The 23442-nt window shown below is 27.2% G+C and overlaps 1 protein-coding gene across 4 annotated transcripts in view; it reads right to left on the bottom strand.

The window, feature by feature from the left end:
• The window catches only part of LOC111625837 (stAR-related lipid transfer protein 3-like), a 122589-nt gene that overhangs the window by 7989 nt on the left and 91158 nt on the right, over nucleotides 1-23442 (bottom strand). For all 4 annotated transcript variants that reach the window (XM_023369080.1, XM_023369079.1, XM_023369078.1 and 1 more), the window contains exon 8: nucleotides 21122-21228. In XM_023369080.1, coding sequence (XP_023224848.1) covers nucleotides 21122-21228 — 107 coding nt within the window. The remainder of the gene's footprint in view (nucleotides 1-21121; nucleotides 21229-23442) is intronic.

Here is a 23442-nt window from a genome sequence, read left to right as displayed (position 1 = left end):
TAAGATTATCAGCACAAAACCTTTCTCACTAATTTCTAGCCTTATTAACTGGAGTACAAACGTTTTCGGCCTTCTTAATAGGCCTTCCTCGGGTACACTGTGGAGCGTCGGTTAGAAGAAGTTTAAATGCTGCCAATGTTTACCCAGGTATCGTCTTACCAGTGACGTCATCGTCGATGATAGGTATACGATACCGAGGGCGAAAGATACATACTTTTGGTAAAGAAGGGAGGTGTGCAGATAGGTTACTTGCTAAAGTTGGGGAAAAAGATTTTAAAGTAAGCGCGCTACGTACAGAAGATGCACAATCACAACCGGGGGTTAGTGGGGAGTGACGTCATAGTTGAGGCCGTAAATATTCAACGCTACAGTAAGGAGAGGCGTGCGAACGACCGTGGATGGGAAGTTAGTTCAGATTTACCTAATTTCATTAAATTGTTGTTAAAGTATATATAANTCATTCTAGACACACCAAAATACATACCAAAAACACATTTTATGGAGAATAAATATTGTGTTTAATACTAAAAACGATAAGAAATTAATCTAAAATGAATATAAAAGACTAATGTAAAGAATAAATGAACATTTAACATAACATTTGAAGGGCTGCTGGCTCTTTTTGTTTGTTTGTTTAGTTAAGTTATGGCAAGCAACACTTGGGTGATTTGCTTAGGGGGATGTCTTTTTAAGGGTAACTGGCCCCTATTCAGGCATTAGACATGGAGAAAACCCAGAAAACTACACATGGCCAGTGTCCTGGCGAGGTGCAAATCCACAACCAAACTCCCAGTGTTCAGGGAACAGAACCACTTGGCCACTGGTGGGCCCTGCTGGCTCTGGAAACTTTCTTTGGTCCCATGATGGAGTTAAAAGGAAAGGTAAGCAATGGAATTGTTTGGCTAGATGCAAAGGGTAATGCTCACACAATGAGAAACAACAACACACTGAGCAGGAAAATGTGTGGGTAAACCTATATTTTCCTAAAATTAGCTGGAGGTCATGTGGGCATGCCTATGAAATACGAGACAAATTTTTTGCAAAAAAATTTATGAAAACAGAGGTATTACTGTAGTTGAAATGGTGATGGATCTCTTGGTTTCAAAAATATTTACATACAGCAAATAATATCCTATAAGATTTATTGTATTCAGTTGTAGCATACAAAATAACCCATTTAATCTACAGTCCTTTTAAAAGTACTTGATCAAGCAAGACTTATGTATGAACATTAATATTATACACAGTGTATAAATAATTTTGAATGCATGAAAACAGTTCAGCATTCATTAAAGGTCTGTAGATGAAATGATCTTTAAAAAATGTCTAAATACTTACATAATACATACTTAACTATTTTCTAATTAATTTCTTTTAACAGTAAATTTTATTTAATCATACATAAATTTGTTAATCTAAATTAAATATAATTTAGACAAAAATCATAATTATTTATTATTATACATAATGCCAAATTCAAATGCAGCAAATACATTTTCAATATACAAAATTTTGCAAAGCTGCAATTATTATTTTATCATTTATAAACAAGTAAAAAAAATGTATCACTTTTTATTTTTCAATTGTGTACAGATCACAATAAACTTATCTTTAAATTTTAAAATTTTCATTACCTTAATTTTTAATAATAAAAAAGAACACCAAAACAATGAAAGTAGTTTCAATGTTTAATATGTTTAAACTCTTTGATAGATCATCTCCAGGAATGTGATCTATTAAAAGAGAGAGAAAACATTAATCATTTAAACTATTTTTGCTCCTGAAGTGATTTTTATTAATAAAATAACATATGTGCAATTGGTTTGTGCATACTTAACTTTTAAATCAATTAATGAAAAAAATTGACTTTAATTAGGATTTAAATAAAACACAGTAATTAAAAAAAATTTTTTTATTTCTATTACAATACATATTTATTTATAACAAATGGCACCACACACACAATTTTAAATGTTGCCAGGAAAGTTAAGCATATCTTTGCTGGATTTTTTAGTATGCATACATATTTTGACAAGTATTAAAATTTTAAATATTTTCTTTATTTAGTATTACAAGAATTTTTTTTTATCCCAACAGTTCAAATTTTTCAAAATTTCTATTATCTAAATTTCAATCAACTACTCAAAACTGGATATACTTAATAAATGAAGTGAATGAAACCAATTTACAGTACAAATTTATTAGAAAGCAAACATTTTTTGCTGTGTTAAACACATATCTTCAGGCTAATTGACCTTTGAAATTGTTAAAATTAGAAAATTAGTTGGAAATTTACAAAGCCACGAGAAAAAATGCTGCTATAAACTATTGAAATGTAGATTCCTTCCCCAAATCTAGATCTCAATAGTTCCCCATATTACAGCCCGAATATTTAGGCGATTGTTGGATTATTATATTAACTCATCGAGCTTTGAGATGTGTATTATATGTAGAAGTCAATCTACAATCTTTAATCTTACAACCCTCTCCTCCTCCTTTTCTGACATCACTCCTCTTAAATGTATGTCGTGATGCACATGGACAGCAATCCTTTTGTTTTAACAGCTGTGAAGGTCACAGTTAGCCTAAAGATGTCTGTTTAACATGGTTGAAAACATTTGCCTTCTTTACAAAATTTTTGCTGGAAAGTAGTTTCATTCACTTTATCTAAATTTCATTTGTCCAAATTAAATCTGGTCCTATTAAGTCCAGGTCTCTGCTGTACTTCAAATAATTTATGATAAAAATAATCTTAGTACAAGATACAAATGCTACTAATAACTTCATCTAAATATTCAAAGCTACATCTTCTTTTTATGCATACAAGTTTAGACAAACACATAACTGGTATAGTTATTTCATTAATATCTCCTGACTCAGTTTCCAAGATGTCACGTTTTCTTGGAAGAAATAAAATCAGGAGATGATTTCTCAGTATATATCCACTATAAATGGTTTTGTCTACTGTATAGTTGTATTGCATAATTTATATTGATACAATGATACCTCGGCTTTCTTCGATAATCTGTCTGAAAACAATCGGCGTAATCTGAAACTGACGAAAACCGAGGCAATTATTTCCTTATGAATCAATGTAAATCCAATTAATTCATTCTAGACACACCAAAATACATACCAAAAACACATTTTATGGAGAATAAATATTGTGTTTAATACTAAAAACGATAAGAAATTAATCTAAAATGAATATAAAAGACTAATGTAAAGAATAAATGAACATTTAACATAACATTTGAAGGGCTGCTGGCTCTTTTTGTTTGTTTGTTTAGTTAAGTTATGGCAAGCAACACTTGGGTGATTTGCTTAGGGGGATGTCTTTTTAAGGGTAACTGGCCCCTATTCAGGCATTAGACATGGAGAAAACCCAGAAAACTACACATGGCCAGTGTCCTGGCGAGGTGCAAATCCACAACCAAACTCCCAGTGTTCAGGGAACAGAACCACTTGGCCACTGGTGGGCCCTGCTGGCTCTGGAAACTTTCTTTGGTCCCATGATGGAGTTAAAAGGAAAGGTAAGCAATGGAATTGTTTGGCTAGATGCAAAGGGTAATGCTCACACAATGAGAAACAACAACACACTGAGCAGGAAAATGTGTGGGTAAACCTATATTTTCCTAAAATTAGCTGGAGGTCATGTGGGCATGCCTATGAAATACGAGACAAATTTTTTGCAAAAAAATTTATGAAAACAGAGGTATTACTGTAGTTGAAATGGTGATGGATCTCTTGGTTTCAAAAATATTTACATACAGCAAATAATATCCTATAAGATTTATTGTATTCAGTTGTAGCATACAAAATAACTCATTTAATCTACAGTCCTTTTAAAAGTACTTGATCAAGCAAGACTTATGTATGAACATTAATATTATACACAGTGTATAAATAATTTTGAATGCATGAAAACAGTTCAGCATTCATTAAAGGTCTGTAGATGAAATGATCTTTAAAAAATGTCTAAATACTTACATAATACATACTTAACTATTTTCTAATTAATTTCTTTTAACAGTAAATTTTATTTAATCATACATAAATTTGTTAATCTAAATTAAATATAATTTAGACAAAAATCATAATTATTTATTATTATACATAATGCCAAATTCAAATGCAGCAAATACATTTTCAATATACAAAATTTTGCAAAGCTGCAATTATTATTTTATCATTTATAAACAAGTAAAAAAAATGTATCACTTTTTATTTTTCAATTGTGTACAGATCACAATAAACTTATCTTTAAATTTTAAAATTTTCATTACCTTAATTTTTAATAATAAAAAAGAACACCAAAACAATGAAAGTAGTTTCAATGTTTAATATGTTTAAACTCTTTGATAGATCATCTCCAGGAATGTGATCTATTAAAAGAGAGAGAAAACATTAATCATTTAAACTATTTTTGCTCCTGAAGTGATTTTTATTAATAAAATAACATATGTGCAATTGGTTTGTGCATACTTAACTTTTAAATCAATTAATGAAAAAAATTGACTTTAATTAGGATTTAAATAAAACACAGTAATTAAAAAAAATTTTTTTATTTCTATTACAATACATATTTATTTAATTATGAATCAGACTTTTAGTATAATAAAACTATATGAGAGAGAAATAAATATACTATAAATACTATATTACAATTAGGACAGCAGCAATTTGTATCTGCAATTTATATTTGGCATGACTTTAAAGTGTAATAATCTAACATAAATAATCATCATCATATAAAATTTACTTTATAAATATAAAATCTGCAAACAATGCATATTTGTAATGAAAACAATTAGTTGACCCCCCTATAACACTGGGGGTCAACTGTATATCCTATTTAAGAACATTATACACACTTTGACAATCATAGTTTATAGATGTAACGTGAGTGAGAATGTTGTAAGAAAAACTTGTTGTTATAAGAACTTTTAATAAAATTTAAATAAATCTAGTATCGCTTTTATAAAGATGATCAAATTAATGGATTCTTGAGATTTTTCATAAAATAAATAAATAAATAAATGTATATAGTAAATCTTTTATTTAAGTTTCATTTTGTTTCTAACTTTTAGAATTTTAAACATTAAAAGGTAAAATAAATTAGATAATATTTATGTTTATAAATATTAATCTACAGATTAAACATTTGGATAAACTATTACGTCCTGTAACATTTAAAGCATGTTAATTATAAAAAAGTACTGACAACATATCAGAAAATAAACAACAAAGTGCAAATGTACTCGTCAATTTCTAAAGTGCATTTATGATAAGCACAATGAAATACTTTGAAAATTTTTGATAAGATTATGTCAAAAATATTTAGTCAATGCCATAATTATTATTTTGATTGTAATAGTGATGAGACCTTTAAACGTGTAAAATTTTAATCATTAAGAATAAAAAAAATTGACTTATGATGTAATGAGAGAAGATAAATAATAATAAAATGATTTAACATCCCATCTAAATAAATTGTCTAAATGAAATAACATTATCCCATAAGATATGTTGAGTAAACACTGTATTAAGTCAGATGTAAAATGGTTAGGTTGAGAGCTGTTCTAATGATTTTTATTCAAGATTGGTTAATACAAATGAACCAATCATCTGTAACCGATGTCATTTTAAAAAAATGTTGCAACAGATTATCACCTATCTAGACTTAGATAAAAGAAAGAAATTATTTTATTTTATGAATAATAATTACAAAGCATTNACATTACATAATAACTATATTAACTAGATTCTGAAAAAATGTTTAAAAAATCAATAATAATTTTTTTGAAATTTAAGCTGCAAACAGAATTATACTCAACAAAAAAGTTAAATTTTCAGAAGTTTTAAAATTGAGAAGTATATCAAGACCAAAATTTAATATTTCTATTCTTAGTGATCAGCAAAATTTTATTGAAGCTAAAAAACCTACAATGGTATCTTATACTTCAAACAAATAATTTCAAACTAGTGCTGTGTGATGCATCAAAACAGTATTGAAGTATTAAAGATTTTCTCACTAACATTAGGTTTGGCTACTTTAAGTTGGTTACATTTTTGCAGCTTTTTAATAACTTTTTAAAAAGTGACTGAATAAAGTTAAAGTAGCCCTAATGATAGCCAAGAAGACAACAATTTTCCTTTCTGCCAAATCCGAATAGTAATCAAACCTGGCAACTAGGTGGCAACTGTGACTTTTTTCTCGAAGCTAAAACGACACTTTTTGAGTGTAAGTATAGTGTATGAGAAAATTCAGAAATTTGGACATAATTTACACATGAAAATGACAAAGGACAGTGTTCTTTTTGTTTTAAGTGGTTTAAGTTCAGTGAAAACAACAAATTTTCATAAACACCTTCAAAATGTTCATGAAATTTGATGGAGACACACACATCAAAACAACAATGATACTTCACAAACCAACCAAGAAGTAAACAATCAGAATCAGGTATTATTGTAAAAATTTAAATAAACTTTTGGAGTATTTGGAATGTGAAAAACTTCAAATATACAGTATCACATGAATGTACAGATACTCGTTCAACATTCTGAAGTAGAAGCACTTCTCGCCAAACTACAATTACAGCTGTGTTTGGAAATATTCACACTAGGTAAAGGTAAGAAATGAATTTCATTGTAATTTATTAAAATTTTTGAATATAAATTAATTGCTAATTACAGAAATGAAATTCTTTTCACTTTTCATATTACAAAAATACTACACTTCTTTTTTTATTACTAACTTGTGTTTAAACCCTTTCCAGTCACTGTTGCATCCCATATGATCATATGCAGTGATCACTTTTTTGGCTTTGACATGTCACAAGTTCATTGTGAAAAATACTCTAGACACTTATTTTAATATCTCTGATGCATTCTCTGTTGTTAAATTTTTATTTCACTATTTCTCCAATAGATGGCATTATGTTACAAAAATTATTTTTCTGTTTTTGGTAGGAAGATTTAATTATTTCCGGAATCTGACAGCATGTACGTAAATTGTTTTTGGTAGTTTTTCTTTCAAATAAATAATCAAAATTATTTTATTTATAAATATTAATAATAATTATTAAATAAATAATTAAAAATAATGAAATGAATAATTAAAATTATTAATAAAAATTAATTTTTCCCTTGAATATTTCAGATGACAGTAGAACCAAACAAATTTGAAAAGCATTGCTTCGTTGGTTGATCAGGGATTCCCGACCAGCTAAATACAGTGCCAAGAAATGAATTTAAATTTTTTGTGGAAACTGTTTATCCTCAGTTTACAGTACCAAATGTACAATAGTTAAGAAAAATATTGACAACTGTTTGAAGCTAGAACATCCTACATAAAACAAATGCTTTCAATGATTTCATATTGTGCCTTGACTTGTGATATTTGGAAAGATACTGTGAATAATCATTGTTACCATGGTATAATCATTCATTTCATTAGAAATTTTCAACACATCCCCTTATGTTTCAGAAGAATCCCACACTGCTGAGTATTTAAGTGATAGAATGAATGATATCCTGACCTTCTGGCTAGTAGACAAATCCATAGCAGCAGCATGCATGACTGATAATGCTATAAACATTAAAAGTGTAGAACTTGCATTTGGCAAAGAAAACATAGCTGTTTGGTTCATTCACTGAAAATCAATAATATAACAGCAGATCTAGCAAAAGCAAAAGGACAAGTAATTTTCAGTGGTGGAGCAGTATCAAGTGGAGACCTGTTGGAATTCTTGTTACATGATGATAGATTTTTGCAATTAAAAAATTGCATTGTAATTGTATTGCAAGATACTAAAGATTCACCTGATATGCTGACATGACATCAATTGGATATTTAGTCTGAAAGTTTAAAATTTTTGAGCCATTTTACAAAATAGCTGATAAAATTTCTGCAGAGCAGCATATAACTATCAGCAAGATCATACCAATGCTAAGATTAATGTCAAAAAATTCAGATAAAATTGTTCCTGAAACTGGCATTGATAGGAAGCTAATCAAGGAAGACTCAGATCAGTTTCAGGCATGTTTTAAACTATCAAATCAAAAAAAACACAGAGTTGCTACATTACTCTATCCAAGGTTCAAGAAATTTTAAGGCTGAAAATGCTCGGCACAAGCATTAGTTAATTTTACAAATTCACAATTTCTGTTTGAACAAAATTAAGGAACTAGTCTAAGAAAAATTATTTACTTAAAAAATTAAATGTGTTATATAATTCTCTATAAATTATATCTAATTAAAAGAATATTCTGTCAAAAATAACCTACTTATCTGTGATTATTTTAAATTACTTTCTAAATAATTTGTCTACAAGGAGGTGTTAAGTGCCATCTCTTATTAAATTTAATCATTATATCAATAATTAAATTAAATATTCTCACTTCCTCAGCTATTTACTTAAAAATATAATATAATCACACACCAAACACTTGCTGAGCTTATTATTAATTTAATATTCAAACGTTTTCAGCCTACTTCTAATAGGCCATCCTCAAGAAATTACTGTTCTAATATCGAATACATAGCTTTCGAACAATTTTTAAATTTAAAATTTTAACATATTTTTAAAATTCCAAAACGTAAAATACTAAATATTTAACCAAAAATAACATATTATATACAATGTAAAAATAAACCTATATAACGTATAATATACATTAAACGAGTTAAAATCGCCACCAGTTTAAGGGTTTTTAATTCCCACTTGTTTTTCTATCACGTATTTCCATGCTGTTGGAAGAGCATTGGCGTCCTTGGCGTTTAAGCAGTTGTTATTTATTTTGCTCTTATATATCTCCATTTTTTCCATACCAAAGGCAATAGTTGGGGAATGGACCAGTTTAATTATCTTTGCCTCATCCCACTTTACACTTGCTCCATCCGTTTGCACCATAATTGCCAAGATGGTGTTGTTGTGCCCTTTACTGACGTCATACATGTGTTCTTTTATACGCACCCCCAAGTTTCTTGTGGTGACACCCACATACTCTTTCGCTACTCCTAATTGCTGATTTTCAAAAGGAATTCTATAAACTCCAGCCTTTTCTTTCATTCCTACCTTGTCTTTATCATTCCTTAACAATCTGTAGATGTTTGGCGCCTGTTTATACACAGTTCTCGTGTCTTTATACGTACATAATTCCTCCATTATTCTCTCTACATTCTTGTTATATGTAAATTTATTAAATCTATTTTTTCTACCATCCCGTTTGCTTGCCCCTTGTTTGTAACCCTTGATCAATCCGTTAATTGTAGACGTTTTGTATCCTAAATTTTTCGCAACCTTCTTGATTCTGTTAATCTCGTTAAGTCGATCCTGTATGTTGGTGCAATATAAGAATGCTCTTTTTATAAGTGCCTTAAACGATGACATCTTGTATCTGAACGAATCATTAGACCATGCCGGAATATATAGAGGAGCATGTGTGGGTTTTAAATACACCGCTGTTTGTACACATCCTTGCTTAAACTTTATGTCAATGTCCAAAAAAATTTACAGATTTAATAAATTTACATATAACAAGAATGTAGAGGGAATAATTCGAAAGCTATGTATTCGATATTAGAACAGTAATTTCTTGAGGATGGCCTATTAGAAGTAGGCTGAAAACGTTTGAATATTAAATTAATAATAAGCTCAGCAAGTGTTTGGTGTGTGATTATATTAAATTAAATAATTTAGAATATTCTGGAAAAAAAGGATAAGCCTGGAATGGAACTCAAACTTGCAACTCCTGCTTACTGTAGATGCATTGCTACACTACCCAATACTCAAGACTGATTTCTTCTTCCAGACATATTTAATTATCATCTGGATTACATCGGGTCCAATATAATCCGATTGATATTTTTATACATATACAAACATCTCTATCAGTTTTATAAAAGAATTATAAACAAATCATTTCTTTATAATTTATTTTAACCTTCCACAAACCAGATAGGGTTAAATTAATCCCAGTGTTTTTAAAACTACTGTATTTATTTCAAAATATAAGGAAGCAATCCAGTTTTTTGAGTATCTGGAGCTGAGATGTTGGCACTTGTTGTTGTGATAGCAAATCATTATGGTGTATGATGTCATAGCTTGAGCATGTGTTTAAAGTATGTCTGGGTATTTTTAATCCCATGTAGTTCAGAATGTAGTGAATATAAGTAAATACCATGTTTTTCATTTTTGTTTCTAAAACCTAAAATTTATTTCTCCGTTGACAACATTTTTCTTCCTGAGAGTAACAAATCAGATCATCTGAGTATGCAATCAAATTCTGGTAGTGAAGCAGATGCCAAACAGTTACTGAAAAAAAAATTTGCATTCTACCACAATTCAAGGCAAAGTGCAAAGAAAGATAATATCTATTTCAATTTCAAAAAGATGTTACTCTTGTCTCCTGTGTTCCAAAACCATGCAAATTTTTGTAGATATGATGCCACCTTATACCATGAACATGAATTCAATACAAAAAATGGAGATAAAAGTAAAAATTTGTTATAACATTTCACAATCAAACAAAAAGTGGAAATGATGATGTGGATAAACTTGCAAAAACCTATGACTTGTTACACAATTTTAAATATTGGGTACCTTGCCAAATCTTTTTTATGCTAAATCATGCAGGCATCAATGCTATGGTAATATATTGATATGTGATGAATAATGAAGTAGAAAAGGGAAAAACTAATCAAAGAAGAGATTAATTTAAAGTTAAGACTGTCATTAGTAAAAGTAAAAGAACACATAAGTAACAGAAAAATAATCAGAGATTACCCTGAGACTTAATAGATAACTTTGTAAACATCTTGAAGAAACTCAAGAAACACTTCTGAAATGATCTAAAATTGTTATGAGATGATGAGTGCCCAAGAAATATGTATTTATAAGACTTAAAATACACATACAAAATGTAATTCACCAATATGACAAAAACATTCTAAATGCAACAAATAATCTCACCATTATTGATAGTTTTATCATCATTTTAAACAATTTGCATAATTGTAATTGTGTTACAGAATAATGTATACATCTCAGTTTTTCTTATGCAAAGAAATATTGTCTCATTTATATAAGCTACAGAAAATAATACAATATTTTAATATTAACTAATTGGAAACTTTCAACAATCAATAGTTAATTGATTATAGGTAAGAGGCTTCAATGTCTGTGTTTATAAACTGGAAACTCAGTTATTTTTATTATTATTATTACTGTCTAATATGTTATCAATAATATTGCAACAGTACAAAAGTAAACAAAAAAATAAAGATAACATAGAAAATAAATTGGGTCATCAAAACAGTAAATTTCCATAAATCTAAAAATCAAAACTTCACTAAAAGTATATACCAATGTCTAAATAATTTCACTAAACAAACCAAAATAGCCATATTACTTCATTATCTAATGTAAGTTTAAAAAGACATTTTTTAGCAATAATAATAAATGTAAGATGTAATATGAAAAAATATGAATATAAAAAAATTAGAAAAATCAAACTTGCAACTTCTTGTCCTACATGTCTACAGAATAAAGTATAAACTGTCCAAATTCAAAATTGTTTATATTAATAATTTATGTCCAAGTTTTGAATAATACAATATCAAAAGATGAATTCAGTTGATTAAAACTGATTTATCCTAAAAGAACAAACTTATAATTCACAATTCAAATTTTAACTCAAAAATTTTATACTGTATTTCTTTGATTCTAAGACATACCATAATTTTGAAATTAAATTTAAGCAATTCTAATAAATAAAAATTTTTTAAATAATCAATTTTATTAAGTTTCATTAAGTAACAAAAGTTATAAATACAATACAAATGTTCTGAAATAAGTAATGTTCATCACCTCTGTTTCCATGTTTTTCTATATGTATAACAATTTTTCTTTTAATGCTACATATCATATCTCAAAACATGCATTTTACATGTTCAAAATAAGTTCAGTAGTAGTAGCGATAATATAGTCCAATTTAATCCAGCAATTGTTTGGTTTTAATTTAACTGACTGAGCTTAGTGATGTTTATATACTGATTTAAATAAATGTGACCATTAAGTAGCATAGTAGAACACAGCTATTGTTGGTGCAAAATACAATGTGTGTTCTGTTTGCATGGCCATTGGTATTACAAGCATTGCATATTACTTTGGACTAAATGTAAGATGCATCTCTATTTCAGACTTGTAAAATGGTTTTTAAAAAATTTTCTTATACTTTCTTCAGATAAAAATATTAACCTTGATCAAACCTTTGAACCTGACTACTTTCCTCATTTGACTAGAACCAAGTAGACTAGTTGATTAGTGTTAAAAATTAGTTCTAGTCAACAAGAACTAATTTTGAACATTTTTCAAGTATTACATATTACATAATTTTAAATTGTATTTTACAGTCACTTTTAATTTTTGTAATTATAATGTTAGTTTTAAAAACATAGCAGTTTATTATAGTTTTCATTAAAAGTTAATGTAATGAAATTGTCAAGTTACTAAAAATGTGTAGAAACACACAAAAATCAATAAATAATTTCTAATAAATTAAAATCATTTTATTCACAAAAGTACAATAAAAATAAATGATAGTTTGATGAGAAATCAAGCAAGAATGCCATTAAGTCAACACCAGATTAGTATGTAAGTACACATTGCATAACGTACACGTTATATAAATATTTAATTATGCTATAAATAAAGCAATTTTTATGTTATTTTAATTTATTAAATTACATTTTGAATTTATTTATTTTATCTTAAGTATTATTAAATAATGACATCTGGAAGCAGTTTGCATACATATATTGTTATTTTTAAAATACAGATAGATAAATTATCTATTATCTTATGGAAAGTTTTTGTTTTCTATCTCAAAAGAACCTTTGCTGCTAACATATACATGATTCAAATTCCCTTGATCTGTGATTAATATTGACAATTTACACATACAAATAAAACTTCTAATAAGAGTTACTAAAAGTTATTTATATAATGCAATAAATAATAATAGATTATAAAAAACAAATATTTTAATTTCTTAAAACATTGAAAAATAATATACTGTATATAAAATAGTGTAGGCTTTGCATTGCAGAAACCAAAATGATTTATAATAATCAGCTTTATGTGAAATTTTAAAAAAGACTAATTTTATATAAATTAACATGTAAATCATCTCCTCTCTTATCAATGATATATTTTATCATCCTAATGATAAAAATCATTTGTTGCTAAATGAACAGTTTCTCAATCCAAAGAGGTCAAAAACATTCAAATAATCTCCAAATTAAATATAAATTTGGTATATTTAAATTTTTGCTAAAGAAGTTTATTAAAACTAAAATCCTTATCAAATCATTTGGAAAAGAATCATCATCCAGGAAAATTTCACTTTACTTCAATAAATTTCCATTACTGATTAACTCAAAATTCAGTTTTTCAGCATTTTGATTGACATTTAAGGAATGATAATCAAATTAAAATTAAGAAAAATGCAATAAAATTGTACATATACAATGTATATTATTAACTAACAATAATTTGCTTAAATGAGAAATTCTGTTTGATTAATGAAAAAATTACTACTGTATTACAAGAGAAATGTTTTCATCTTCCCCACAGCTATTAACAACAACAAAACACAAAACTTTTAAAACAAACTTTTATCATAAAAGCTGATTATGGCCCCATAGAAGTCAAAAATGTTCCTTTGGTAATAAAGTTATCTGTGCTTAATCAAACAGCATTTTGTTTCATTTTCACATTATCATGCAAAAATTTTGTACTTTCTGATAATTTAAACTTTAAAAACAAAAACCATGATTTTTCTTTCCATAATGTAACTCTCTACCAGTTTTCACAAAAATTATTAAATTAAATACTGCTAGCTAGCAGCTCTTAAGTAAACACATTTTGTGAAAACCATTAAAAAAAACACAACTTTATATCTTGTATGCAGATATCATATTTATTCAAAAATGTCAACATAAGGATATTGTCAGAAAATAATGAAAGTATCTTAAACATATAATTAATATGTTCACTGCCACCTATTTATAAGGCAAAATTTCACCAAACAAGCCAACTTATTTTTTCATTTCCAGCAATCTTTATGAAATATGTGACAGTACAAAATTCAGTTATTAGAATTATTTATGATAAATATTGAGAAACTACAATAATTAAATATTTCCTGAAAAATTAAGAAACCAGGTAATAAAATATAATCTCAAAAATGTTTCTCACATTTACAAATGATGATAAATAACATCCAAAAAAATAACACACACTTCATTTACCAAAATTTTCCAGCTTATAAATGACAAAAAATTGCATCATTGGCACAATGCAAAATTGTGTCACAGGCAGCAAACATACTGATATATTAATTGGATTTATTATTTATATACTTGAATAATTTGAACTAAAATCTGCTGAATCGACAACCATTAATTATAATAACTACTGTTACAATTAATTATTCAAATTGTATTGGTATCTTCTATCTAATAATTAGGCAATACCAAAATTTCTCCCAATTCCAATTCTTTTGAATACTTTCTAAAGTTTATTTTAGTTTAGAAAAATTAACGATTTACATTACAAGCATGGTGCATTCATTAAATAATATACATCAAACTCAAGAATGGAAAATGATTGGGAAATCCAGAATCAATCTTTTAAAAGAAATCCGAAAAATCTCCATTTATGTGTGTATACATATTTCAGATTAAGTTAATATTGCAACACTACTCCCAAAAACATTACAGCTAATTCATTTTTACTCAACAAACTATCCCATCATGTCACATAGGTTCACCATCTTTATAAACTGCTTTGTTGGCTGACATGATGAGGAGGAGGAGAAGGTAAATGAGTAATTATCTATTGTGACATTGTCACAATGCCAGGCTGTAATTTTTAATCATGTTTTTAATTTATTTAATTTAAAATATATGCTCTCCACCTCAAATTAATAGTGGCTTGCCCCTGTACATTATACTTTTCCTTTAACAATATAGTAGTGCTGGTCATCTATCCAGCAAAATTTTTGAATTGAAATAATGTGACTTCCAGTTTATATCAGAAGTTTGTATATAGTTATTCAGGACCTCCTGCCCCCAAGGTCTCCATATCTGGTTTCATCATTCATCTATCTAACTCCTACGGTTAATTCCTATCTATGATTAAGGAAAGACAGATGGATAACAGTGGGAATTTATATATCTACAATTATTTCAAATTGCAGCTCAATGAGATCCATTTTTTTCATGCTTCTCACAACTGGCATGTCTTGTAAATGATTTAACTCTATTGTATTTAATACTAAATGAGATTTAGCAAATGATGCAACAAACCGAAGAAATATTGTCGTCATGAGTTAACCAATTTTTTAATTCATTCAAGTCATAAATATCTAGACTGACTCATCTTGAAAAATAAATTTTTAAAACTCAAAACAGCATTTAACTTATCAAGTATTTTTACTCAGAATCCCACAAATCACATTTAAAAATTTAACATATTATAGCATCATCTGGAAATCATAACAAAAACTTTCTTNTTTTTTAGCAATAATAATAAATGTAAGATGTAATATGAAAAAATATGAATATAAAAAAATTAGAAAAATCAAACTTGCAACTTCTTGTCCTACATGTCTACAGAATAAAGTATAAACTGTCCAAATTCAAAATTGTTTATATTAATAATTTATGTCCAAGTTTTGAATAATACAATATCAAAAGATGAATTCAGTTGATTAAAACTGATTTATCCTAAAAGAACAAACTTATAATTCACAATTCAAATTTTAACTCAAAAATTTTATACTGTATTTCTTTGATTCTAAGACATACCATAATTTTGAAATTAAATTTAAGCAATTCTAATAAATAAAAATTATTAAAAATAGTTATGAAAATTAAATTAAACATAAAAATTATTTAAAACTAAAAATAATAAAATAATAATTAAAACTCTGGCTTTTACAACAAAACCAAACTAAAAATAAAATTGTAAGATCCAGGGGGTTATTTAAAATTAAAAAGGGAAATTAAGAAAGTGGAAAAACCCCAGTTTTCCCTCCACCTGGCATTTCCATTGACCTCTGGTCCAATAGATAGATGATGATCAAATCATCTTATAAATCAACAATCTTTAACGATGTTTTGAGTAAGTTTCTACGATAAATCCAAATATCTAATTATTGATAAGGAAGAAATCAGAATACAGACTGCTAATCAAGCTGGCCGTATGGAAGCCCTAAAGTCACCTATCTCCCCTAAAATAGGGACAGTTAGTACTGACCAAGTGCAATCTCTCATTGCTCTGACTACACGAAAGAAAAGTCTGCCATAACAGACATCACCTCATATATAGGGGCATTATGTACTCTGTTTGTTGACATAAAAGTATCCAATAAACTAATATTTAATTGTTAATATCATAATTTACAAAATTTTTAATCTGACTGAAACAAATAATTAATTTTCTTATAAAATGTGAAAGAATCATTCGGAAAAATCGAAAATTGTGATGAGATTTTCTCAATTTAGATTCCCAGAAAATATCCAATTTTCTGATTCTTGATTTTGATTAACCATCCCATCACCATTTCTATCTCTTTATAACATTATTATAATCTTGTATGACTTTTCTCTGTAAATTACTATCATAATAAATTGAGCACTGAAAATAATACTTATCTATTCTATATATGTAAAATACTTAACTTAAAATTATCTCATTTTTCCATTACAAAAAAAAAAAAAAAAAAATATGACACACCAGGAACTGATAAATCATCACAAAATTTTTGAATAAATGGACAAAGTCCAAAGGGCAAGCAAGCAGGGAGAAAAGCTTCCTTAGTACATAATAATTCACAAACATTAATAGTAATAATACTGTGTAATCATAAAATTCAAAAATATTTGATACAATTTTTTTAAATTTATTAGAGTCACTATCTTATAAATTTGACAGTAATTGTGCGTATTTTAATAAAGTATTATTGATATAATTTGAGTACAATTTAGTGTTTTAAATCAAACTGTAAAAGCTAGTTAGAATTTAATTTGATTCCTTACAAATTTATACAGTTACAATAATGATTTGTCTAAGCAACAGATTTATACAAGGATAAATAATAGATATTTAATATCTGCAATGACTAAGAGTAGACTGAGTGATAAACACTGATATAACAGTTTTTCAACAATACTAAAAGTATTTCAACATCTTTCATTTCCTAACAATAGGCTTTTCTGTAACATATCTATATGTATACCTATATTTTTTTAAACAGTTTGATTACTTATAAATTAATTAAAACAGTTATATAATACAATATTGCACAAAGTTTCATTGACTATTTTTGATTTTAAAAAGATTTCATTAAAATAAAGAAATAACAACAATAAGCCAAACAATTTCTGTAATTGAATAAATATTACAAATTGTTTAGTTTATTATTAAAACATTGGGCTTTGAGATGTTTATAGATGAAATAATATTTAAAATATAATTCAACACAAAAATAAAATATTTAATTAATATTTAATTATTATTTATTGGTATTTACTTGTTATTAATAATAGCAGTTTATTTCAAGATTATCCTGTGATTAGGTAATAGGATTTTTCGATGATGATAATTTGAAAAACTTTTAAATTGCAAACAATTCAGTTGTACAAGTCTTCAAGTTGTTATGTTTTGATAATTATCTGGCATAGTACGTTCTTCCAGAAATTGTCTGTATTAACAACTAAAAAGAATATTTATGAAGGATAAAATTAAATTTACAAAATGCTAATATATAATTTTAAAGATTTTGGGTAAAAATTTGCATTATACTTTTTCAATGTACAGTAGAGCCTCGATTATCCGACCTAATTGGGAACTGGGGTTGGTCGGATAATTGAAAGGGCGGATAACCGAAAAGTATGAAAAAATCTATTATTAGTGTAGTATATTATTATATCCCATGTATTTAGTATATTAGTATATCGCTATTAACCTACTTTGCGTTGAATTTTCATCGATGTTAAGCCTAACAAAAATTTTTTAAAATAATAATCATCGCTATTGTATCGTTAAAAATTAGAAAGTTAAGCCTCGTTTAAATACTGGCTCCCTTTCATGGTCGATCCAGTGTTGCCAGCTAAAACACGTAAAAATAATATTAAAGTAGCCTAGACATAGCCAAATATTGTAGCGCCACATCAATAGCTGACATTTGAAATTTGCCGACTAGGACGGTCGGTTAACCGCGGGGTCGGTTGATAGGGGGTCAGATAATCGAGGCTCTACTGTATTTTCCTCCACTCTATGAATGACATCTAACAAAGTAATCACAATGAAAATAATTATTATCCATCTACTAGTGTTAAAATAATATGGAAAAGAAAATTTTAGCTAAATGCTTTCATTAAATCAGGTATTTCATAACTTAATTTGTTTTTTTTTTAAATTGTTTAGAAATCACCTTTTAGATTTTTTACTAAAATAAATTTCATATTCTGCAAAAAGAATATTTATTTTTAATTACTTTTCATTCTCTCTATAATTTTAATTTTGAAATATCTTGCAGTAATTTTACAGCATTTTCATGAATATAAAAGATCAGTCATTCAACAAAATCAAGAATCAGCTGAATTTACAGAAGGAATCTTTGTTTTTAAAAAATACTATTATAAACAAACAATAATAGTCAAATTATAATTTTTATATTATTAATGTTAATTTCAATTAAATTTTATGATTATAAAAGTTCACCTTATATGAAATATGAATTATTTATTTTTATGGAATATTTTTAGTATGATAACTTGTAATGGAATTTAAATGTATTGAATCCAACAATACAAAATTACATATTTATTTCAAATAAAACTTAAATGATATTCTTATTTATCGATGAAATTGATAATTTATACTTAAACAACTTCAAGTTCAATTTTGAAACAGTAAATTTTCAGTATTTTAAATATTTAATGTTATTATTATACATAAAAAAATTTATAAAATATTCTTGAATTTATTCAAATTATAAAATTAGTTCAAAATTTCTACATATTTGTTGTTCCTCTACAAATTAAACTTTTTCTTTTATAAGAATCTACAGTTTTAGTAGAATAATCTTATTTGGATAGTCAATAAAATTTTATTGTATTAAAAATAACTCCAAAATTCCATACCTAATTACATTGCATATGGTTGATTAATTATTACATTAATAATATTTTAATCTAAATGCATGATTATTATATTAACAATATTACCATTATGAAAAAATCTAATACTTTAAATACAGTGGGTGACCGGTTAACGAACAAATCGGATAACGAACACTTTTGCGAAAGATTTTCATGTTCGGACAATGAACACATAATCGGATAACGAACACCCCACAGAACAAACACAAGAAGAAGTGACGTAAAATAATGAATACCGATTTGTCTTCCCTTGTATTCGGACAACAATTCAAAAATTTTCGGAGTGTGGGAGACGTCGACATCAACGCTCAAGCCGGTATGTACCGATCGGATAGTATTCCTCTGAACTCTGAAACTCTCCCTTGTAATTCCAGCTGTTTATTTTTCTGACAAAACAATTCTTTTATGTATTCGCGAGACTGTTGGGTAGGCACTAGTTAAGTTTTGCATCTGTTTTTCTTTTCGAAAGGTGAGAGTATAATTACAAAGGTAGAGAGTGGGCAGAAGATGCCAAATGTTGCTGGGCAGTATGGAGTAAACAGGTCTACAGTAGGCCGCAGTTCAATCTTATTTAAGAAAAATACCGTATAATCAAGAAGACTCAAACAGCTAAAGGAGTAACAAAAATTACATCTGAGAAATAAAGAACATCGAAGAGTTCATAATGGAACCTGAAACGGATCTGCCGACAGAAGAACGCGAAGAACTCTTGAATGAAGAACACCAAGAAACTTGGTGAGATATGTTTTCTTCTAAAAAAGAGGATTAATGCCGATATCTGTTATTAAAGATCCTTTGAAGAAGTGGGAGGATGTCAGAACAATGGTCTTAGAATGGCATCCAAACCAGGTTGTGGCTTGGGAAATTCTACAATTGCAATTATTTAGAAAAAATCCTGAAGAAAAGAGAAAAGTAATTGACATTGGACAGATTCTTTAACAACTACAAATGGGAAAAATATAACTAATAAAAATGCAAGACTGTGTATATATGTATTTTTATTATTACATATGAATAAACGTAGTAAGAAAGTATATATTTTTTATTTTTGAGGGTCTCCGGAATTAATTAATTAAATTCTCGTTAAAACCTATGGTAAATCAATAATCGGTTAACGAACAATTTGGACAACGAACAAAGTCTTGGAACGGATTATGTTCGTTAACCAATCACCCACTGTATATAATTTTAGTATTTATTTAACACACAAGGCTTTAATAAATTCTGTCACTGATCTAGCAGCAGAGTTTAAGATACAGCTCTTTATTTGTAAAATAAATGAAAATGCAACTTTGGCACAATGTTGATGTTTGCTAGACTTAGTGGAATCATTTGGGGAAAAAAGTTATAACAATAATAATACACAACACTGCATTCAACTAAATTTAAAACTATGTTAAATATAACTAAATTTTATAGTTTTAAAAATACAGTAGAGCGTCGATTATCTGAAAGTCAATCATCCGAAAGAATTCCAGTCGGCAAATTTAAATTTTTGCCAGTGCTGTGGCGCTGCAATTTTTGGCTATGTCTTGGGCTATTCAAATATTTTACGTTTTTGATACTAAATTAACTTCTGAAGTATAATTTTTTATTGTTTTTATATTTTTCAATATATTTATTTTGTTCGTATAAAATAAAAAAATAATTTTTAACGATACAATAGTCGTCATTAGGCTTAACATTGACAAAAATTCAACGCAAAGCAACACGCAACGGAGAAAAATTTCAACATCGGATACGTTAAACTATTTTTTCATACATAAATCGGTTATCCGAAATATCAGTTATACGAACAACCCCAGTCCCCAATTGATTCCGATAATCGACACTCTACTGTAAATAAATTCTGCATTTATATGAAATATATTTTAAAATTCTTACTTCTGTTGTTAAATTTCGTCTTGTTTGATCCTGATAAATACCTTCTAAATCTACTTTAAAATCTTCATTTTTTCTTTCATATTCATTATCATTTCCTATTTCTGATGCTGCCATATAAAAATTTTAATTAATTAATTAATATTAATATATATGTATATACAATCATTAAAATTAATCTGAAACTGACTTAACATCAGAAAAAACACCTAAAAATCATCATATAATAATGTTAAGAATCAAAATAGAAGTCATTAAATGAGTATTTAATATTCCAGATACTTTCATTACTTCAGACGAATTTCTTTGGAATTGTGCAGAATTGCAAAAAGAATGATATTGAATATTTTGTTTTGTATTTCAATTGCTTTAACAAGCAGCATAAAAACAAATTTTAATCTTGATCATTGATTCATGTTTTCAAACTCAACGATGATGATAATAACTATTATCATTGCTAGGATAAAATGCATCATGTATTAAGAATAAAGTGTGTAATAAGTATAGTCATAAAATAAAATAGTTTTTGATATGATTCTTTGTACAATATCATAAATATTATTATTATTTACAATTACATAAAGAAGAAAATGGCAAACACAGAATGCAAAAATGCTGGATGCTATAGCTATTTTTTGTGCTAATTATAAATTTTTACAACTGGTATTAAAACAATTATCTAATAAGATTTCCCTGGCCTATTGATCAAATCAATTAAAAATATAGAGCAAAACAATACAACAACAAAATAGTTTATTCTGTTGTTCTGTTCTGTATTTTTAACGAATTAGGCCTACTGTATGAATAATGAATTAGTGTATTTTTTAAGTCATAGTAATAAAAAATGTCGATAAAAAGTATGTTTTTCCTTTAAGTGTTTGTTATACATTTATACTGTAGACACTGTCAAAATTTAGGAATTTAAACAAAACAACATTGTTCTTAAAACAGTTGCTTTAGTTCACTTACACAATATAGATCAAAAGAAATCAACTACAAACTTGATATCTTACATGTTATGAAGAGAGCTCTTGTGGATGTGTACTAATGTTATGTTTTTATAAACTTATGTTATATGATTGATGTTTATTAATTGTACCAAATTTATGTCTTTTATATATACATATAAAATACATCATAATACAGATTGTCCCAAAAGAGCTGGACATGTTTTAAAAGTTTCTAAAAAAATATATGGAATAGGAACATATTTCTATTCCATGGCATGATTTCAGAACTTATTTCAAAGTTTTTTTTTTTGTAGTTAATATACCTAATACATGCACCTTACTCTCCAGGTATCATGCCACTAGGCTTTTTCTTGTGGACATATGAGAAAAACATTATGTATTAATCAAAAGTAAACAGTGTTAAAGAACTGAAAATATGCATAATTGCTGTAATTGAAAATAAAATTATATTTCATCTAATTTTTGTATTAATAAAGTATAAAATGAATAAAGACATACAAAATTTTGAATTGGTGAATAGAAAACATTCAACTACACATATTTTTTTATTGGAAAAATTTTAATTTAATATTGAATTTCATTAAATTTAAAACAAATATTAATATCTTTAATATAAGATAATTCATGTTTAAATCATCATATTTAAAAAATTATTTTTTCCACTAATTCTTCAGTTTTACTAATTAAATTTATTTAAGTACAAAATTCTTATACCACATCTACAATTTGCACAATAAAATTAAATTTCAATATAAAGAATATGAATACAGTAGACCAACAGCAATCCAACAAATCTTTTAAAAGGTGGTGTTGGATGATCAAATTTGTCAGACTATAGAATACTGCCACTGGCCTCTTGTAGTCCGAAACTTTTTTGAAAAGGAGTACCTTGTAATCTGACAAATTACATACTTATAAAAATGGTAAGATCAAATCTATATGTACTACATAATATATGATATGGGACTTAGTGAATTAAACAACACAACAGATACAGGGTTCCTACTCAAATTTTTGTTTTGAATTCCCTGACTTTCCCTGATTTTCCCTGACCAACTTTGTCCAAATTCCCTGACCCTCACATTTTTTAGTGTGGAATATCGACATAATAAAACAGCATTTACTGTTAACATTGAGTACATTTAGCCCTCTTTTTGCACAGTTGATATGCTTCAAAGACTGCCACATTAAAAAAATACAGTACATACATCCTGTAGAAAAATGTTTGATAGAATCCACAATTTCAATGTAATGAAAAAATAAGCAATTTACAAACAAAACACAAGCTTTTTATTTTATCATCATTTATCATTATTATTTGTATGTAAATCTAGTAAATACAAGGTAACATAA

Source organism: Centruroides sculpturatus, unplaced genomic scaffold (assembly GCF_000671375.1).
Source record: "Centruroides sculpturatus isolate CEXI.00-Female unplaced genomic scaffold, Cexi_2.0 scaffold267, whole genome shotgun sequence".
Taxonomy (NCBI): Eukaryota; Metazoa; Arthropoda; class Arachnida; order Scorpiones; family Buthidae; genus Centruroides; species Centruroides sculpturatus.
This window is presented reverse-complemented; position numbering and strand designations above follow the sequence as displayed.